The 17,957-nt window shown below is 45.6% G+C and overlaps 1 protein-coding gene across 1 annotated transcript in view; it reads left to right on the plus strand.

The window, feature by feature from the left end:
• LOC148508409 (sulfotransferase 2B1-like) overlaps nt 1–17,957 on the plus strand; it is a 138,543-nt gene that overhangs the window by 100,547 nt on the left and 20,039 nt on the right. Inside the window, exons 4-5 of the mRNA XM_088444503.1 lie at nt 3,526–3,652; nt 3,734–3,828. Of these exons, the coding sequence (XP_088300629.1) occupies nt 3,526–3,652; nt 3,734–3,828 (222 nt within the window). The remainder of the gene's footprint in view (nt 1–3,525; nt 3,653–3,733; nt 3,829–17,957) is intronic.

Here is a 17,957-nt window from a genome sequence, read left to right on the forward strand (position 1 = left end):
TGCATAATGGGCACTACAAGGGGCATTGCATAAGGGGCACTATTGGAGGCACTGAATAAGGGGCACTACTGGGGGCACTGTATAATGTGCATTACAACAGGACATTGCATAAGGGGCACTACTACTGGGGGCACTGCATACGGGACACTACTACTTGGGGCACTGCATAAAGGGCACTGCACAAGGGGCACTACTACAGGGGGCACTACTACAGGGGGCATTGCCTAAGGGGCACTGCTACTGGGGACATTGTATAAGGGGCACTACTACAGTGGGCATTGCATGAGGGGCACTACTACTGGGGGCATTGCATAAGGGAAACTACTACTGGGGGAAAGGAATGTTCCAAAAGTGACGAGAAACAGTGTTGTCATGTTGACATGCCCCCAATTTTTCAGTGGTCACGCCCCTTATGGCATGTGGCCATGCCCACTTTTTCAGCATGCGCACATGGGGGGGCTCCATTTTTCATCTTGCCCTGGGCTCCAAATACCCTTGATACACCACTGGTGGTCTTAAATCTGAAATGTTGCTGACAATGCTGCAACAATATGCATGAAAACTTGGGGCGGTATGGATCCCCCCAGGCTATCTAACTTGTTCATCCAAACAAATAGACTAGGGTGAAAAAAAATTGTTGAAATATGTGGATTATAGGCGAGAAATCCCCAATTTTCATCCCCCCAAAAATATCAGGGCTAATTGGATACTGAGAAATAGTGTGGAAACATGGCACCAGGAAAAAGTGCATGTCAGAGCGCCCCCCCCCCACACTCCTTGTTCTGAACTGTGCCAGTGGGGTATGGCCAGCCTGCCATTGGGGAAAAAAATTATTTGGTGATGCACTGATATTAAGGGCTAGCTCCTTTGGCACTGCTTTATTTATTTATAGCACCTAGGGCAGGTTGCATGATACATCGCACTCGCGATGCAATGCTTTCCGCCTATCATCGCATGCATGCCGGCATTGGTAATGCCGGTATGCATGACAATCACCGCAAAGGACCATTCTGTCGGTAAGAGAGGCCCTTTGTGATGTAGGGACTTCTGGGTCTATGACCCAGAAGCTTGCACAGAAGGACGCTTGTGTCACTGGGGTACTGGGAGGGATCTGATTGGATTCCTACATCAGCACTCATGTGCTAGTGTAAAATTCACCATGGTGCGCAGCTTATGACTGCAATTACTGCCCCAAGCAACTTTCACTGGAGTGAGAATACCTATGGGAAGCTCCCTTCTCAACTATGCTGCTACTTCACAATTATACATTGCACCTATATTAATGTGAGTACTACTAATCATGTTCTGTCTACCACCATTATTATTATTTCAGGTCTCCTAATATTTTTTAAAAGACCTTTCAAAGTACACTTTGTGGTCATGCATGGGAACACCTCCATTACTTAAATAGCAAAGCAGTGACTTTTTTTAAACTCATACCTTATAATTGAAGTTTAGGATTTTACCTCATATGTGTCACTTTTCAGTCCATTGAAGCACAGAATGAGCAGAGAAGGAGAGAGGGGATCAAAGAGGAAAGGGGAGAGGAAAGTTCCATCATAGAGGGGAGGTGACAGAGGCCACTAAGAAAGGAGAGGGGTGGTGAGGGAAGCCAATAACAAAGGAGTGGACAGGGCAAAGAGCTGATCAGAGGTTAGAGAGGGGAGGGAATTAAAGAGATGAGAAGTGAATGTAATCACTCTGACAGGAAAGGGGAGGTGACAGAAGATGATCACAGAGGAGGGAGTGGCCAGAGGGGAGACAATCTGGGCAGTTTGAGGGAGCATGAAATGTAGAAACGGATCTCAGACTCATAACTTATTTAGGATATAGAGCAAACAAACCGAGATAAAACTAACAGGTGGCCATCATACTCTGCAGTGCCCCATGAATTCCAGAACCCTGGATGGTGCCCTCTGTCCATTTTGGCACCCGGAGTTCATGCTCCATTGGAACCACCCTCGCTACACCCGATTGGATACCAACCTTGAACTTTCAGATACACATGCTAAAGACATGGAGCGAGGCACCAACCAGTTGCAAGTGTGCAATAGCTTACATACTGACACAAAGGGCAATCTGGAGACAAGTAAATCTAGAACATTTTACAGGTATGGATGCTCCTATTCACATTTAGGAGACTGTCCTGCCAAAAGTTAACTTTGTCCTGCTTGTGGGAAAATTAATCACTTTTCCTCAGTCTGTAAATGCAGGGAAATCAAATCTAAACTCAAACACTCTTCACAGAAGTTTAATTCCAGGTGTTTACATTATCTCCACCTGCAGAATCATCTGACAGTGATTAAATATCAGGAGGCTTTATCTATATGAATCATCAGGTCAGAAAAACTAAGATCATTTAAAAAACTGACTGTCTGAAAATACTGCCAATTTCGAAAATCTTTTAATTATTTTTTAAACTTTCTTCTGTGCTCAACCTAACCTCTTTGCTGACATCAATGAGAGAGGTGTGCTCATGGGTGTAGTAGGTATTACCGCTGGCCGCATGGCCGATGGTTCAATTCCCAACAACGGCAGCCTGGCAGGGGTGAAGATCCCGTTCGTTAAAAAGGTAAGTATCGCTAACCCTATTTTCCACCCTAACCCTCCCTTAGGGGTGCCTAACCCTAACCTTCCCTCCAAGTGCCTAACCCTAACCTCCCCTAAGTACCTAACCCTAACCCCCCCTTCCCCTAGCCTAACCCTAACACTCCAGGGGGGCTGCCTAGCTCTAAGTCCCCCCGGGAGCCCCGAACCTAACCTTCCACCCCCACGGCTGTCCGCTCCCTGCTTATCTTCAATCGGTATGCCGGGCATCGGGCTCCCAGCATAGGTCTGACAGGCGTTTTCGACACCCGTCATTAGTACCTTGCCGGGATTAGAGAGTCGGGAAGCCGGCGGTCGGCATTTAGACCGTCGGCTTCCTGACTATATCCCGTGCTCATATACTGATTTGTTTTACAACTGGTTTAATGGCTTTTTTTTTTTTTTAACCTGTTCTAGTAGTAAGTCCCAAAGTATATCCCAACTATCTTAATTATAAGGCAATACTTCCACTGAACATCTTCCCTATAAAATCCTTCTGGCACCTGCATATGTTGTTGACAGACATTATTTACTGTAGTTACTTTTAGCTATTTTAAATGTATAAGGAGTCTTCTTAACCATTTATTATTGAAAGTAATGCTTTGACACATTATGTTTACATTAAGGAATTTATATATCATGATTTTTCATTCTAGCCAGTCTTTTAAGATCAGTGGAGCTCTTAAGTGGACAATGAAAATGTTAATTGTTCTTCTGTGTTAACAGGGAATCTCTGAGTAAATAGTCAAGATAAGGGGACATAGAACAGGCCTCTGACGTACAGTATGTCTGTCCACTTCATGAAACCCAATGCTTGCCTTTCACATGGCTGTTTGCTGTAATATTAACATATATCCTGACAAAGGCTACAATCACCCCACATAAATAAGCATATAAAGTACATTTAAGTTTCTTTTTTTTTTTTTCATTTTGTTTCAGGTCATATATACAATCAGAGATCCTAAGGATGTTGTGGTATCTCTCTTTTATTTTGCCAAAATGAGCAAGTTCTTCGAAGAACCAGAAAGTTTTGATCAGTTTCTTAAATATTACTTATCTGGAGACTGTAAGTAATTCAGAAGATACACTGTGCATATTTGTAATTGAATACATTTCTTTTCAGTTTTACATGTTTGTTTATTTCTAGTGCCCTATGGATCTTGGTTTGATCATGTCAAGGGATGGCTGGAAATGTTGGGGAAAGAAAACTTTATGTTCCAGACCTATAATGATCTTCATATGGTAAATTATTTGTTTTTCTATTGCAAAACTAAACATACAGTAAAATAAACAATTTATGCTAAATCTCCAAATATTGTTCACCTACTACCAATTCTAAAAACAAATGTCCTAAATAGCAATTAGTATCGATGATGATTCCTAAGTAAACCAAATATTACAGATCGTAGTTTACTTTTCGTATATATACAGTATGTATTTATTTAAATTAATTATACCGGTTAAGTCTCCCATATCAAAATATTCCGAAATACAGATTTTTTTTAGTACGACTGAGATAGTGAAACCTTTGCTTTTTGATGGGTCAATGTACACAAACTTTGTTTAAGGCACAAAATTCTTAAAATATAAAGTATGAAATTACCTTCAGGCTTTGTGTATAAGGTGTAAATGAAACATAAATGAATGAAACACACAGGCGTGTCTGTCCGTTTGAACACCGTTACATGGGCGTGCATAAATTAGCCACTGCAATTCCATACGCAGCTCTGCCTGTCAGAAGAGCTCCCAAGGCTGCAGGCGATGTGTTTCGATGTTACCGATATTTACGCAAGTATGCGTCGTCAGATGCATGTAAGAAAACAGCAGTGGGCAACTTTATGCTCGGGTGATTTTTACTAATATTAGCATATTTTTGCAGCTGCATTGCATACGAAATCACAGCTGCAACTGCATTAGCATCCATCTCTGAATCAGGCCCTTTGTCTCTTAAAATCGCTTAGGACAGTGATCGGGGAACCGGGGTAAATTACCCCATTTGGGGTAAAACTGAAATTCCTACGGGTAATGGACAGACAGATGGGCATGCATATGAATCATTGTATGCCCGGCTGTCCATCCATTACCCCCAGGAATGGAGGTAACTGGTGCCGGGTTCAGAGGCGCACCCGCTGCACCCGGCGTCAGTGACCTCCAGCCCGGCGCTGCAGGGAGGCCCTAAGCCGGACGCCCGCTGAGATGTTATTACCAGCGGGCGCCCGGTTCCTTCCCTGCAGCGCCGCATTAGCCGGAGGCTGGAGTTCTCTTCTGAACTCCAGCTTCCGGCTCTCTCCATGCGCACGTCTCTCCCATAGTTCCGAGGAGGAGCCGGGCGGACAGGACGGCAGCGGATGCAGGAGCGGGGATTATGGTAAGTTTTTTTTTTTTTTGTACATGCGGCACTACAGCGGCATAAGTATGGGGGCACTGCTACAGGGGCATAACTATGGGGGCACTGCTACAGGGGCATAACTATGGTACTGCTACAGGGGCATAACTATGGGGGAACTGCTGCAGGGGCATAACTATGAGGGCACTAATACAGGGGCATAAATATGGGGGCACTGCTACAGGGGCATAACTATGAGGGCACTACTACAGGGGCATATCTATGGAGGCACTGCTACAGGGGCATAACTATGGCACTGCTACAGGGATATAACTATGGGGGTACTGCTACAGGGGCATAACTATGAAGGCACTACTACAGGGGCATAACTATGGCACTGCTACAGGGGCATAACTATGGGGGCACTGCTACAGGGGCATAACTATGAGGGCAATACTACAGGGGCATAACTATGGGGTCACTACTACAGGGGCATAACTATGGCACTGCTACAGGGGCATAACTATGAGGGCACTACTACAGGGGCATAACTATGGGGGCACTGCTACAGGGGCATAACTATGAGGGCACTGCAACAGGGGCATAACTATGGCACTGCTACAGGGGCATAAGTATAGGGGCACTGCTACAAGGGCATAACTATGGGGGCACTGCTACAGGGCATAACTATGAGGGGACTAATACAGGGGCTTAACTATGGGGGCACTGCTACAGGGGCATAACTATGGCACTGCTACAGGGGCATATCTAAGAGGGCACTACTACAAGGGCATAAATACAGGTGCATAACTATGGGGGAACTGCTGCAGGGGCATAACTATGAGGGCACTAATACAGGGGCATAAATATGGGGGCACTGCTACAGGGGCTTAACTATGGCACTGCTACAGGGGCATAACTATGAGGGCACTACTACAGGGGCATATCTATGGAGGCACTGCTACAGGGGCATAACTATGGCACTGCTACAGGGGTATAACTATGGGGGTACTGCTACAGGGGCATAACTATGAGGGCACTACTACAGGGGCATAACTATGGCACTGCTACAGGGGCATAACTATGGGGGCACTGCTACAGGGGCATAACTATGAGGGCACTACTACAGGGGCATAACTATGGGGTCACTACTACAGGGGCATAACTATGGCACTGCTACAGGGGCATAACTATGGGGGCACTGCTACAGGGGCATAACTATGAGGGCACTGCAACAGGGGCATAACTATGGTGGCACTGCTACAGGGGCATAACTATGGCACTGCTACAGGGGCATAACTATGGGGGCACTGCTACAAGGGCATAACTATGGGGGCACTGCTACAGGGCATAACTATGAGGGGACTAATACAGGGGCATAACTAAGGGGGCACTGCTACAGGGGCATAACTATGGCACTGCTACAGGGGCATATCTATGAGGGCACTACTACAGAGGCATAACTACAGGTGCATAACTATGGGGGCACTGCTACAGGGGCATAACTATGGGGGCACTACTACAGGGGCATAACTATGGGGGCACTGCTACAGGGGCATAACTATGGCCCTGCTACAGGGGCATAACTATGAGGGCACTACTACAGGGGCATAACTATAGGGGCACTGCTACAGGGGCATAACTATGAGGGCACTATTACAGGGGCATACCTATGGTGGCACTGCTACAGGGGCATAACTATGGCACTGCTACATGGGCATAACTATGAAGGCACTAATACAGGGGCATAATTATGGGGGCACTGCTACAGGGGCATAACTACGGCACTGCTACAGGGGCATAACTATGAGGGCACTACTACAGGGGCATAATTATGGAGGCACTACTACAGAGGCATAACTATGGGGGCACTGCTACAGGGGCATAACTATGAGGGCAGTACTAAAGGGGCATAACTATGGCACTGCTACAGGGGCATAACTATATGGGCACTGCTACAGGGGCATAACTATGAGGGCACTAATTCAGGGGCATAACTATGGGGGCACTGCTACAGGGGCATAACTATGGCACTGCTACAGGGGCATAACTATGAGGGCACTACAACAGGGGCATAACTATGGGGGCACTGCTACAGGGGCATAACTATGGGGGCACTACTACAGGGGCATAACTATGGTGGCACAGCTACAGGGGCATAACTATGGCACTTCTACAGGGGCATAACTATGAGGGTACTTATACAGGGGCATAACTATCAGGGCACTGCTACAGGGGCATAACTATGGCACTGCTACAGGGGCATAACTATGAGGGCACTACTACAGAGGCATAACTATGGGGGCACTGCTCCGGATGCATAACTATGAGGGCACTACTACAGGGGCATAACTATGGGGGCACTGCTTCAGGGTCATAACTATGGCACTGCTACAGGGGCATAACTATGAGAGCACTACTACAGGGGCATAACTATGGCACTACTACAGGGACATAACTATGGGGCACTGCTACAGGGGCATAACTATGGGGGCACTGCTACAGGGGCATAACTATGGGGGCACTACTACAGGGGCATTATATGGGGGCACTGCTATAGGATTTCCTTCCTTTTCAAATCAAGCGGGTAACATTGGCGTATCTAAATATATTTTGGGGTAAAAGGTAAAAAAATTCCCTGACCCCTGGCTTAGGACTTCCTCACACCTGAACTTTGGGGTTCCGAGTAGAACAGAGTCACAGCTTGGATCACTTTTTATGGTTGCCGAGTACAACTGAGTCCCAACTTGGGGTCTCTCGCCTATTTCAGTAGTTAGATCTAAAAAACGTACCTTTGGATTGCATTTACAGTAAGAGTCCTTTCCTCGTGATTTTAGGTGCTGTGAGGTGGTCACAATTTACTAGAAATGACTGGAAATTAATATTATTCAGGTTAATAATAATATAGGAGCAAAAACAGGTCCAAGTTAAATGAGTTTAGCAATTTTTATATTTTTTTTTAAGGATTCCCAACACCTGAGGGTAGTTTTGCCAAAACCCAAAACCAAAACAAGATGATGATTTAGCAACAAAACTAAAAAATGGGGGTTTGCGCACATCTCTAATTTATATTAGATACAGTGCGTTGAAGAATTTTAGGGCATGACACAGTCTCTGGGGGGGATGCAGTTATGAGACCAGCGGCCACAATGCCTAAACGGGGGAAACCTGACAAGGGATTTAAGATAGTCCTCAAAATACCAATGTCTATCTTAATCCCGACGCCAGAATCCAGAAGGACGGCTGCCCAAACGAGGTAAGTCCGGGGCACCCTTAGCATTAGCCGTGGGGTCGAGGGTTAGGTTTAGGTAGCAATAGGTTTTGGGGGGGAGGTTAGGGTAAGACACCCCTAAGGGGGAGGGTTAGGCACCACTGGGGGGTTAGGGTTAGGCACTAAGGGGGGAAAATTAGGTTTAGGTGCGAAGGGGGGAGACAGGTTTAGGCACTAACAGGGAGAGTTAGCGTTAGGGTGCAGGGTGAGGAGGGTTAGGGGGAGAAGGGGGGAGGCTAAGTATACTTACCAAAACCCTGTCGGGATACCAATCATCGAGATGCAGCTGTCAGTATTTTGACAGTAGGCATCCCGACAGCCGGCTTTATATACCGATTCCCTTTGGGGAACCTGTCTCAAAACTCTGTTTAGAAACTATATTCTTGGCTTGCTGGTCCTGATTCAAGCTTTCTGGCTGAAACTGATGTACTTCCTTTGTTGTCCTGCAAGAGTCAACCAATCATTAGTGAAAGTGTATAGCTTGGATTACTTCAATTGGCAAGTACAACTCTGGGGATTTTCTCAGTTGGGATGAAGTGTCTGTGTCTTCTGCCAGAATGAGTAGCCCATCCCTATATTTGATCTGCTGGTTAGAATATTTCATGAAATAAGCATCTATTGATTATTAAGTATGATGTTACTGAGACATACATGCAAATGTTAACCGTTTTTATTAGTTTGTTGTATATATCTTCGCTGCTCACTTGCTTTGATGAAAATAACAACAAACTCATAATTGTTTATTTTTAGAACAGGTGTAATACCATCTTAGTATCTCAGGGAAATACTAAATACTGTTAAAATGTTTTCTTAATAATAAATCCATGAATATAGGGGCGGATTGGGTTTGAAAAACAAGCCCGGGAAATTTCTGGAAGCAACTAATTGGGGTGGGTCTGTTGAGGGGGCAGGGTCTGTGGAGGGGGTTGGGAAATGCCATCCTCGTAGGGCCTGATGCTAAGTCAGACACAGATGCGGCCTTCCTTGCAACTTTTGCTGCACCTGCACCTGCAACATTATTCTGATGTTGCTACAGAGTTTACTCTTACTACATGCACATGGGCAAGAGCAAAAGCTCCAAATTTTGCCTGATCAGAGATGAGCTCTGGTCACGGCAGCCAGTGTGAATAGCCCTGACTAGGAAAAAAAAGGGGCTGAGAGGAGCAGGGCTGGCAACAGAAATCTTGGAGTATGGAACACCCATTTTTGTGGAGGCTTCCCATCCCTCCTTACAGGTAAAAGCCAGTCAGCATGAGAGTCTTTTCTTACATATATGTTGGTTTCTATGCAACATGAAACCTCTGAATAATTTGAGCTTCTCTTGGCAGACAGCATCTTCAGTATTCCCTATTCATTTAGGCGATCACATTGTCTGGAAGATGCCTGTTTGCCTGGAAATATAAACAATATAATTATCATCATCATCATCATCATCATCATAAAACTGTGGTTCAACTAGATAATACATAGTGACAGAAGCTTTGGTGCAGGGCATGTGAATTCCAATGATCAAAATTTTTATATTATTAAACTATTTGCTAACTTGCTACCATTTGTATCAGTTATAGGGTTTTTTGTTGTTGTTGTTGTTTTGTATTCGTTTCTTAAAAGAGATTACTGTCCCCCAGCCTTCTAATCTTGCCAGTTGTGAATAATCTTCCACCGCTTTCCCCAGTTCTTTTCAACCTCATCTACCTCTGTGCCTTTCCAGCCTCACCATCCTCTCGTGTCTCTTCAGTCTCTTCCCCTCTGTGTCTCTCCAGAAATAATCCCCTTTTTGTCTATCCAGCACTCTCCCCCTGATGTGAATCTCCAGCACTACCTGTGCCTCTCCAGTCTCATGCTCCCTGTGTCTCAGTCTCTTGCTTCAGTCACTCTGTGCCTCTCAAGCTTCCCTGTGTATTTCCAGCCTCCCTGTGTCTCTTCAACTCCAGGCCCCCTGTGTATCTCCAGCACCACTGTGTGTCTCTAGTCCCCCTATGTTTCTCCAACCCCCTCCATATCTATATATGTCTCTTCATAACCATTCCCCTTGTGTATCTCCAGCCCATGGGAGTCTCTGTGGCTCTAGATCCTTTTGTCTCTTCAGCCTGTCTGTCTCTCTCCAGGTCCAGTCCCTGTATCATGCATCCCTCTTCCCTTACCTTCTGACTCTGTTCTTGTGGCTCCTCTTCTTTGAAGCTCCTCTGCTCAGCAGTGTGGTGTGATATCATGATGGTGAATGTGCTGCACCTGACTGTACAGAACAATAAAAACTTATTGTGCTAGCCACAGGAGGATTCAGCTTGTGAATAATCTCCCCGACCCAACACTGGCTTCATGCCTGTGCCCTACTGTTTAATGCAGCAGCATAGGCAACGAACAGCCAGAACTGAGATGGCTGGGGGCAGACTTATCTCTGAGCCCAGGGTGGCCACAGTACCCCAATGTCACATAGTCTGTAGGGGAACATGGGGCCAGCGCAGCGGGAACTGTCCTATGCTCCAAGTGGCCTATACTGCTCCTGATGTTAAAATAAGTTTTATGCCCCAGCTGTTGTTAGAAATCAAAGTGTCCATGCTGTTGTAATAAAAATTACTGTCCCACTGTAATAAATGGTAGTACCCCCACTAAGGAAATTAATAAATGTGTAATCAATAATAATTAAATTAAGTGCTCACCTCAAGTGTTTCTGTAGTGCAGTGGTCATGCTAAATACTTACCTATAACTTGTTTTCTTCTTTGCTCCTCCATGGCAGCACTTATTATTGATTAGTAACCTATTCCCCAAGACTTAGAAAGGAAGCTTTTTTTCAAATGGACCACCCACCTGGTGTGTATAGGCTAGCTCCTCCTCTTCCCTTTTGTCTTTTCTCCTGTTTCCTAGCTACAGTAAAGTATGGAAGTTTGTTGTTTTTTTCTCAAATATATTGCTCCGCGATGTGCCTCCTCGAATTACAGTCTATGGTTGGGTGGCACCCCAGGGTTGAACAGAAGGAACAGGACCAACATTCCTAATAGGCTCTGTGTGGAGGTTGGAGACCATGGCTGTGATACAAAGTGGGAACCAGAACTGGAAAAGTCCCACAAGGACCAGCATAGAGCAGAAGTACCAATGGAGCTGATGACGCAGCCAGAAGGCTTTGCGGCACTAGACTGCACATTTGCCCACTCTGATAAAGGTCAGAGGGCAGTTAAAATTGGCGATGCACATCGAAAGAAGCTGCTTTTTTCCCTCCGACTTCAGACAGAGGATCTTGCTGCTAAACTGGACATAGAGTCTTTCTCTAAACAGCTGGTAAGCACCCAAGCGAGGTAATTTCTAATTAAGATTTGCTTGGATGCAATATTTAGATAGAGAAGGCTAATAAGGCTGTCATATCTTTAAACTACTGTGTAACTGCAGTAATGGGACCTAGAAAGCCATCAAACAGTTTGTGCAGCATATGATATATTTTTTATTGTGAATCAGAACACTGGTCAGCAGTCTAGTCAGCTTCATGGAATGGATGAAAAAAATAATTTGTTTCTATGGAGGACTTCTTAGCTTTACAGGGGTCTAAGAGAACCAGGTCACAGATTAGCCTTTATTATTAGGGGGAATAGGCTCATCTGAGTGTGTTATAGTAGAAGATTTTAAATAATTTCTAGAGAATTAACAGGTGAAATTCAAGATCATTTAATTAATATTGATGTGGTTGAAAGTCTTTTGAGGAATATTCATAAGTCTATAAACTCTAATTATATGTCTGAGCAATGTAGTGAACAGGACATATTGTTTGAAGATAGATCACTGTAAAGTCTTTCCTGTACATAGAATTATGAAGGAAATGGTGGTGTACGAATGGCAGAGATTGGATAAACATCAAGGCAATCTTGCTAGGATTGAATGTACATATGTATCCTGTATGATGACTTTGGGTAACTAACGCCATCTTTGGTGATACTGCCACACCTGTTAAAGATGAAGAATTTGGTGTTCAGTAATCAAAGTGGATTCTGCAATTGTAGAACTAATACAACTATCCCACTAGAAGATGGAGCTTATCTCAACAGCTGTCTCATTAAAATCAAATATGACAATTGCTTTACTTTCCCAGGCCTTAATATTGTGGAGTTCTTCTATGCATACAGATCTAAAAGAAAGAATCTGAAAGCAGTACTTGTCAAGAAGTTTAGAAATAACACAGTAAGCAGTTGAATATTTAAGTGAGGCATCTCTGGATGTCATAACATTGTTGGTAAAATCAATGGCTGCTGGCATGGAGGTAAGAAGAGCGTGGTGGCTTGGTGAGCGAATGCTCACTCCAAGAATAGATTGGTGTCATTTACCCTATGAAGGCTCATTGTTAATTAGTAATCCTGATGATTTGCATACTACTACGATGTTAGAAGATCGGCATATGTACAGGATCTGTACTGTGCATGCCCTGGTCTTCTACTGTGAGATATCTCAGAGTTCGCCAAAGCTGCAGCCTGATTGAAAGGCTGTATTTGGGGCTGGGGAGTGGGCAGGACCAGATTCCATTCTGGAAAATGGTGGCATGTCACCCTCATTGTATGGGAGTGCCAAGGCCAAGGGCCTGTACCTCCTGCATAGAGAGGAAGATCATTTTATTTACAGCTGTTTCTGGTAAAGAAACCTTCAGTAGATTTCAGACTAATACTTGATCTGTGAGAAATAAATGAATTTGGCCTAGTAAAACAGTTCCAAATGGAAACATTAAAGACAATTCTAATGGGCATAGGAGAAGAATTTCTCACTTCAAAGATTTGAAAGATGCTTATTTTCACACTCCAGTCTACTGGTAGCATCAAAGTTATCTACGATTCTGTGACCTAGGAAACCATGTGAAGTTTATATGCCTCCCATTGGGCTTGGCAACCTCACTTGTTCTAGTGACTCTCATGTCTCAGCTAAGAAAGCAATAAATATATGTCTGTTTATATCTGTATGACATCATAAACTCAGATAAATCAAAAGAGATGGTACAACACAGGTTAAACTGGACTGTAGTCTTTCTATAATGCCATGGCTGGATGATAAATTGGGACAACAGCCAACTAATACCAGAGCAGCAAATAAAGTTTCTGGGTGTACACACTCTCAGAGGAAAGATGCAGAAAGAGTAAGTAAGCTCAAATTAGATGAATATTAAAAATTATTAACATACTAGACGTTGGCCTCAGCTTTGCCCACGACAAAATGTCTTCTGTGAAAATTTTTTTTGAGGTATTATAGTTGTATTGCTTTACATAGGGGCCCTGTCGCTGGAGTGGCCCATGTGACCAGCAGCGCTATACAGACTATTGGCAGCAGTGCCTTCACCTACCACTCACACCAATGTTACTGTCTGCAAAGAAGAGGAGCTAGCCTATATACACCAGGTGCGCTGTCCATTTGGAAAAAAAAAACTGTCAAGTCTGGGGGAATGGGTTACTAGCCCATAGTAAGGGCTGCCATGGAGTATCTCTAAGAAATGGAATTATCAGTGAGCATAATCTGCTGTTTACTTGAACTGACATAATACCTTGGGGGAAAAAAATAAAATAACTTCATAGATGACTTCATAGATGAGCTAGACTGCTCCAGAACTCCCAAAGCAAAATAAAAAAAATAGTAAATGTCCGTTGAACCCACCTACTTATTAGTTGACAAGTCACTTGGGAGGAATTAGTGAGATTTGAGATCTTGGCTGCCTGTCTATTAAGTCGGTGGGTTTATAAGTCATTAACTGATGGCATTATTATTTATTTAGTGAGGGCACTAACACAGGCCCGGCCTGAGCCCAAATTCTTTGGTATAGAAATAGATTTTTGGCGCTCCCTGGTGTACTTTTGAATGCACCAAATTCATGCAACCAAAAAAATGAAGGGGATGTGGTCTTGAGGGAAAAGCCATTCCCATGAGCCACATCCCATTGTTGTCACGCTGGAGGCATGCTCAGTGCTCCAGGAGGTGCTGTGCATGCCCACAGTCCCTCTCTCCAGTGAATAGATGCAATGCAATGCGCACACCATTTATTCACTGCTTGCTCTAAGCACAGCAACATCCACGCACTGTGTCGGCAGCAGTGCGGGGGTGCCAGCGATGTCTTTAGTGCAGTTTGTTGGCTGTGTCGGCAGTGCGGGGGTACCAGCGGTGTCCTCGTTGCAAGTTTGCTGACTGTGTAGGCAGTGCGGGGGTTGCTGGCGGTGTTCTCAGTGAGGGTTACTTGCGATGTCGGCAGAGCGGGGGTGCCAGCGGTGACCTCATTGCAGGTTTGCTGACTGTGTCGGCAGTGCAAGGGTGTTCTCAATGCAAGGTGCCGGCGGTGTCGGCAGAGCGGGGGTGCCAGCAGTGTCCTGAGTGCAGGTTTGCTGACTGTGTCGGCAGTGTCGGGTGTTCTCAATGGAAGGTGCCGGCGGTGTTGGCAGAGCAGGGGTGCCAGCGGTGTCCTTCGTGCAGGTTTGCTGACTGTGTTGGCAGTGCAGGGGTGCTGGTGGTGTCCTCAGTATATTGGGCAACAGTGCAGGAGTGTCGGCAGCGGGGGATTCTGCCGGTGGGGGTGCCGGCATTGTCGGCAGTGAGGGGTGCCGGCGGTGCCAGGCAGCAGGGGATGGCGGGCTCCATCTTTTTTTCTTCCTTTGTAGTGATTTCAATGGGTTTAACGCTGATTGGCTGAGAGCCATCACAGACATCTCTCTCAGCCAATCAGCGTTGAGCCCGCTGAAAACAAAACCTCGCAACTCGACAGAGGGGTCGCTCGGATCGCCCCGGATCCCTGAAATTCAGGTGGGTCCGGTTCTCAGGGAACCGGACCCGCTCATCTCTAGTATAAACGGGGGAGTTCCTGCTCTCAACCATGGTTTGGTGTTTTAGGGAAAGTATGTAATGTTTTTACAATATGATAATAAATGTAAATACAATCGCAACAAAGATTTGTTACAGTTAAATTTACTTGCAATTAAAGATTTGAATGTACATTCAATTTACATAATGCAGATTATGTCAGAAATTAATATTTCAGTAGTAATTTATACATGTGCAACCTTAGACATAGTAAATACCAGCGATACTCGATGGGTTCTTGTTTGCTAACCGTTTCTTATTTTTATCTGTTAGTCAAAAAGTGGGTTAGGTTTTTTCAACCACCATATCAGTGACCGCTAATTGTTTTTAGTCAGTAATGGTACCATTCAGTTCAATGTCTAACTGTCAGAGTTCAGCCAGGGATCGGCCATCCCTTACCGTCCCGCCGGCTTCCTCTGACTCCCCGGGCAGTCGGGCGGCTGGCGCGGCGACGTTAGAGGAGCTGAGCATTCACCCTGTAGCTGTGGTGTCAGGCGACCCGGTGAGCGGGGATCACAGTTTCCGTCATGGGCGCTGCCATGACACTTTCCCTATGTCAGTACTTCCTTCCCTGAGTGGCCCGGCTGGTCAGCTGATGCTGTGGGCCTATCAGCAGGCTTCCAGGGGTATATATCCGGCTCCTGTGCTCCAGGTAGTTGCCTGAACAATCATTGTCGCCGCTAATGTAACTAGAGGAGTCTCGTTCCAGGTTCCCGTGCTTCCAGTGTGTTTCTTCCAGAAGCTTCTAAGCTATCTCTCCACAGTGCCTTTACTAATCAACAGCCTGTGTGCAAGTTTAACCTCCATCTCTCCACAGTGCCTTTACTATCAACAGCCTGTGTGAAAGCTAACCTCCATCTCTCCACAGTGCCTTTACTAATCAACAGCCTGTGTGCAAGTTTAACCTCCATCTCTCCACAGTGCCTTTACTAATCAACAGCCTGTGTGCAAGTTTAACCTCCATCTCTCCACAGTGCCTTTACTAAGCAACAGCCTGTGTGCAAGTTAACCCTCCATCTCACCACAGTGCTTTAACATCACAGCCTGAGTGCAAGTTAACCCTTCATCTCATCACAGTGCTCTTACCATCACAGCCTGTGTGCAAGTTAACCCTTCATCTCACCTCAGTGCTTTTACCACCACAGCCTGTGTTCAAGTTAACCCTTCATCTCATCGCAGAGCTTTTACCATCACAGCCTGTTTGCAAGTTAACCCTTCATCTCATCGCAGTGCTTTCACCATCACAGCCTGTGAGCAGGTTAACCCTTCGTCTCATTGCACCTTAGTGCATGATCTCAGGCCGGCAATCTGGTATATACTTCGTGGGATATCCAGCTGTTACCTCAGCCTACCAATAAATCTCCACACCTCTCTAGCCAGCACCTCAAGTGCCATTCTACAGCCAGGAATTCTATCCCACTCCCCACATGCCTATTCTAGGCATTACCCTTGGGCCACGGGTGTTTTGATTCTCTTTTCCCTGCAGGCCTTGGTCACCAAGTGAAAGGACCGCGACCTGCTTACAGGGAGCCGCACAAGCCCATATCCTGCTTGGAGGAGTCACTGGCGAACACCTCCTTGTGAGTTAGACTCCGCACAATTGACTAGGTCTAGCCAACGACCAAGACTTGTGGATGCGGAGATCATACGTCCAGGCCCTTCGCCTTCGCCTCCTCCCACAGCCTCAGATCTCGGCTTTCAAAAACCCGCCGCCCAGCGTGACAGTTTGTTCAGGCCAAAATGGAAGCCGCAGGTGCCCAAGGTACTGGGACTCTTCAAGAGTTAACAAGCCATATGGATAACCAAGAGGCGGCACAGCGACATGTGGCTCAGTACCTGCAAGAATTGTCTGGAAAGTTAATGACCATACAAATACACTGGCATCTATGTCCACGGCCTCGCCACCTGTCGTTCCTGCTGGTTCTCCAGGGTTACCTCAAGGGGCTATGCCACAGAAGTCTCATCTCCACTTGGCCACCCCTGAAAGGTTTGACGGTACTCCCCAACATTGTCGTAGTTTCATAAACCAATGTGAAATCCAGTTTGAGTGCCTCCCCCAGAATTTCCCTACCTCCCGGTCTAAGGTCATCTATGTAATTTCATTACTGACTGGGGCTGCATTGGACTGGGTTTCCCCTCTCTGGGAATGGGCTGATCCATTAGTTTCTAAATACGAAGACTTTGTGACAGCCTTCAAACGGATTTTTGATGAGCCCGGCAGATCGGTTTCTGCTTCCTCCGACTTACTCCATGTCCGCCAAGGTTTTCGCTCGGTGGGACTTTACGTGTTGCAGTTTCAGATCCTTGCATCGGAACTTAGATGGAATGAAGAAGCACTCAAAGCAGCCTTCCTCCATGGGTTGTCCGAAAGGATGAAAGACGAATTAGCATCCAGGGATTTACCTACGTCTTTTTCTGAGACTATTTCCCTCTGCATAAAGATTGATTTACGCCATAGGGAATGGTGGGGTAATAGAGGTCATGGGGATCGCCCTCGAGATCGTCTGGCCTCAGGAAGTCAATCCTATTCCCCCACCTCCAGGGGTGAGGAACCTATGCAGATCAACAGAACCAGGCTAACCTCGGCCGAACGCAATCGGCGCTTTCAAAATAAATTGTGTCTTTATTGCGCTGCCCCTGAGCACATCTTAAAGAATTGTCCCCTGCTGGCAGTAAATGCGAGACCCTAGTTGATGTCGGGAGCATTCAATTAGGGGTCATTTTTAAGCACTCCCAATTAACTGACAGTTTATTGCCTGTATCTCTTTCCCACCAGTTCAGGACAAGGGATGTTAAAGCCCTTATAGATTCCGGTGCTGCAGGAAATTTTATTTCCAAATCTTTAATACAGTCCCTTGGTATTTCGGTGGTACCTTTACCTGACAAATTACTGCTCTCCAGTGTAGATGGTAAAACCGTGCTAGGTGAATCCATATCCTTGAAATCCCAGCCCGTGACCCTCA

This window comes from Taudactylus pleione, unplaced genomic scaffold (assembly GCF_031769625.1).
Source record: "Taudactylus pleione unplaced genomic scaffold, aTauple2 ptg000366l, whole genome shotgun sequence".
In the NCBI taxonomy this organism is placed as follows: Eukaryota; Metazoa; Chordata; class Amphibia; order Anura; family Myobatrachidae; genus Taudactylus; species Taudactylus pleione.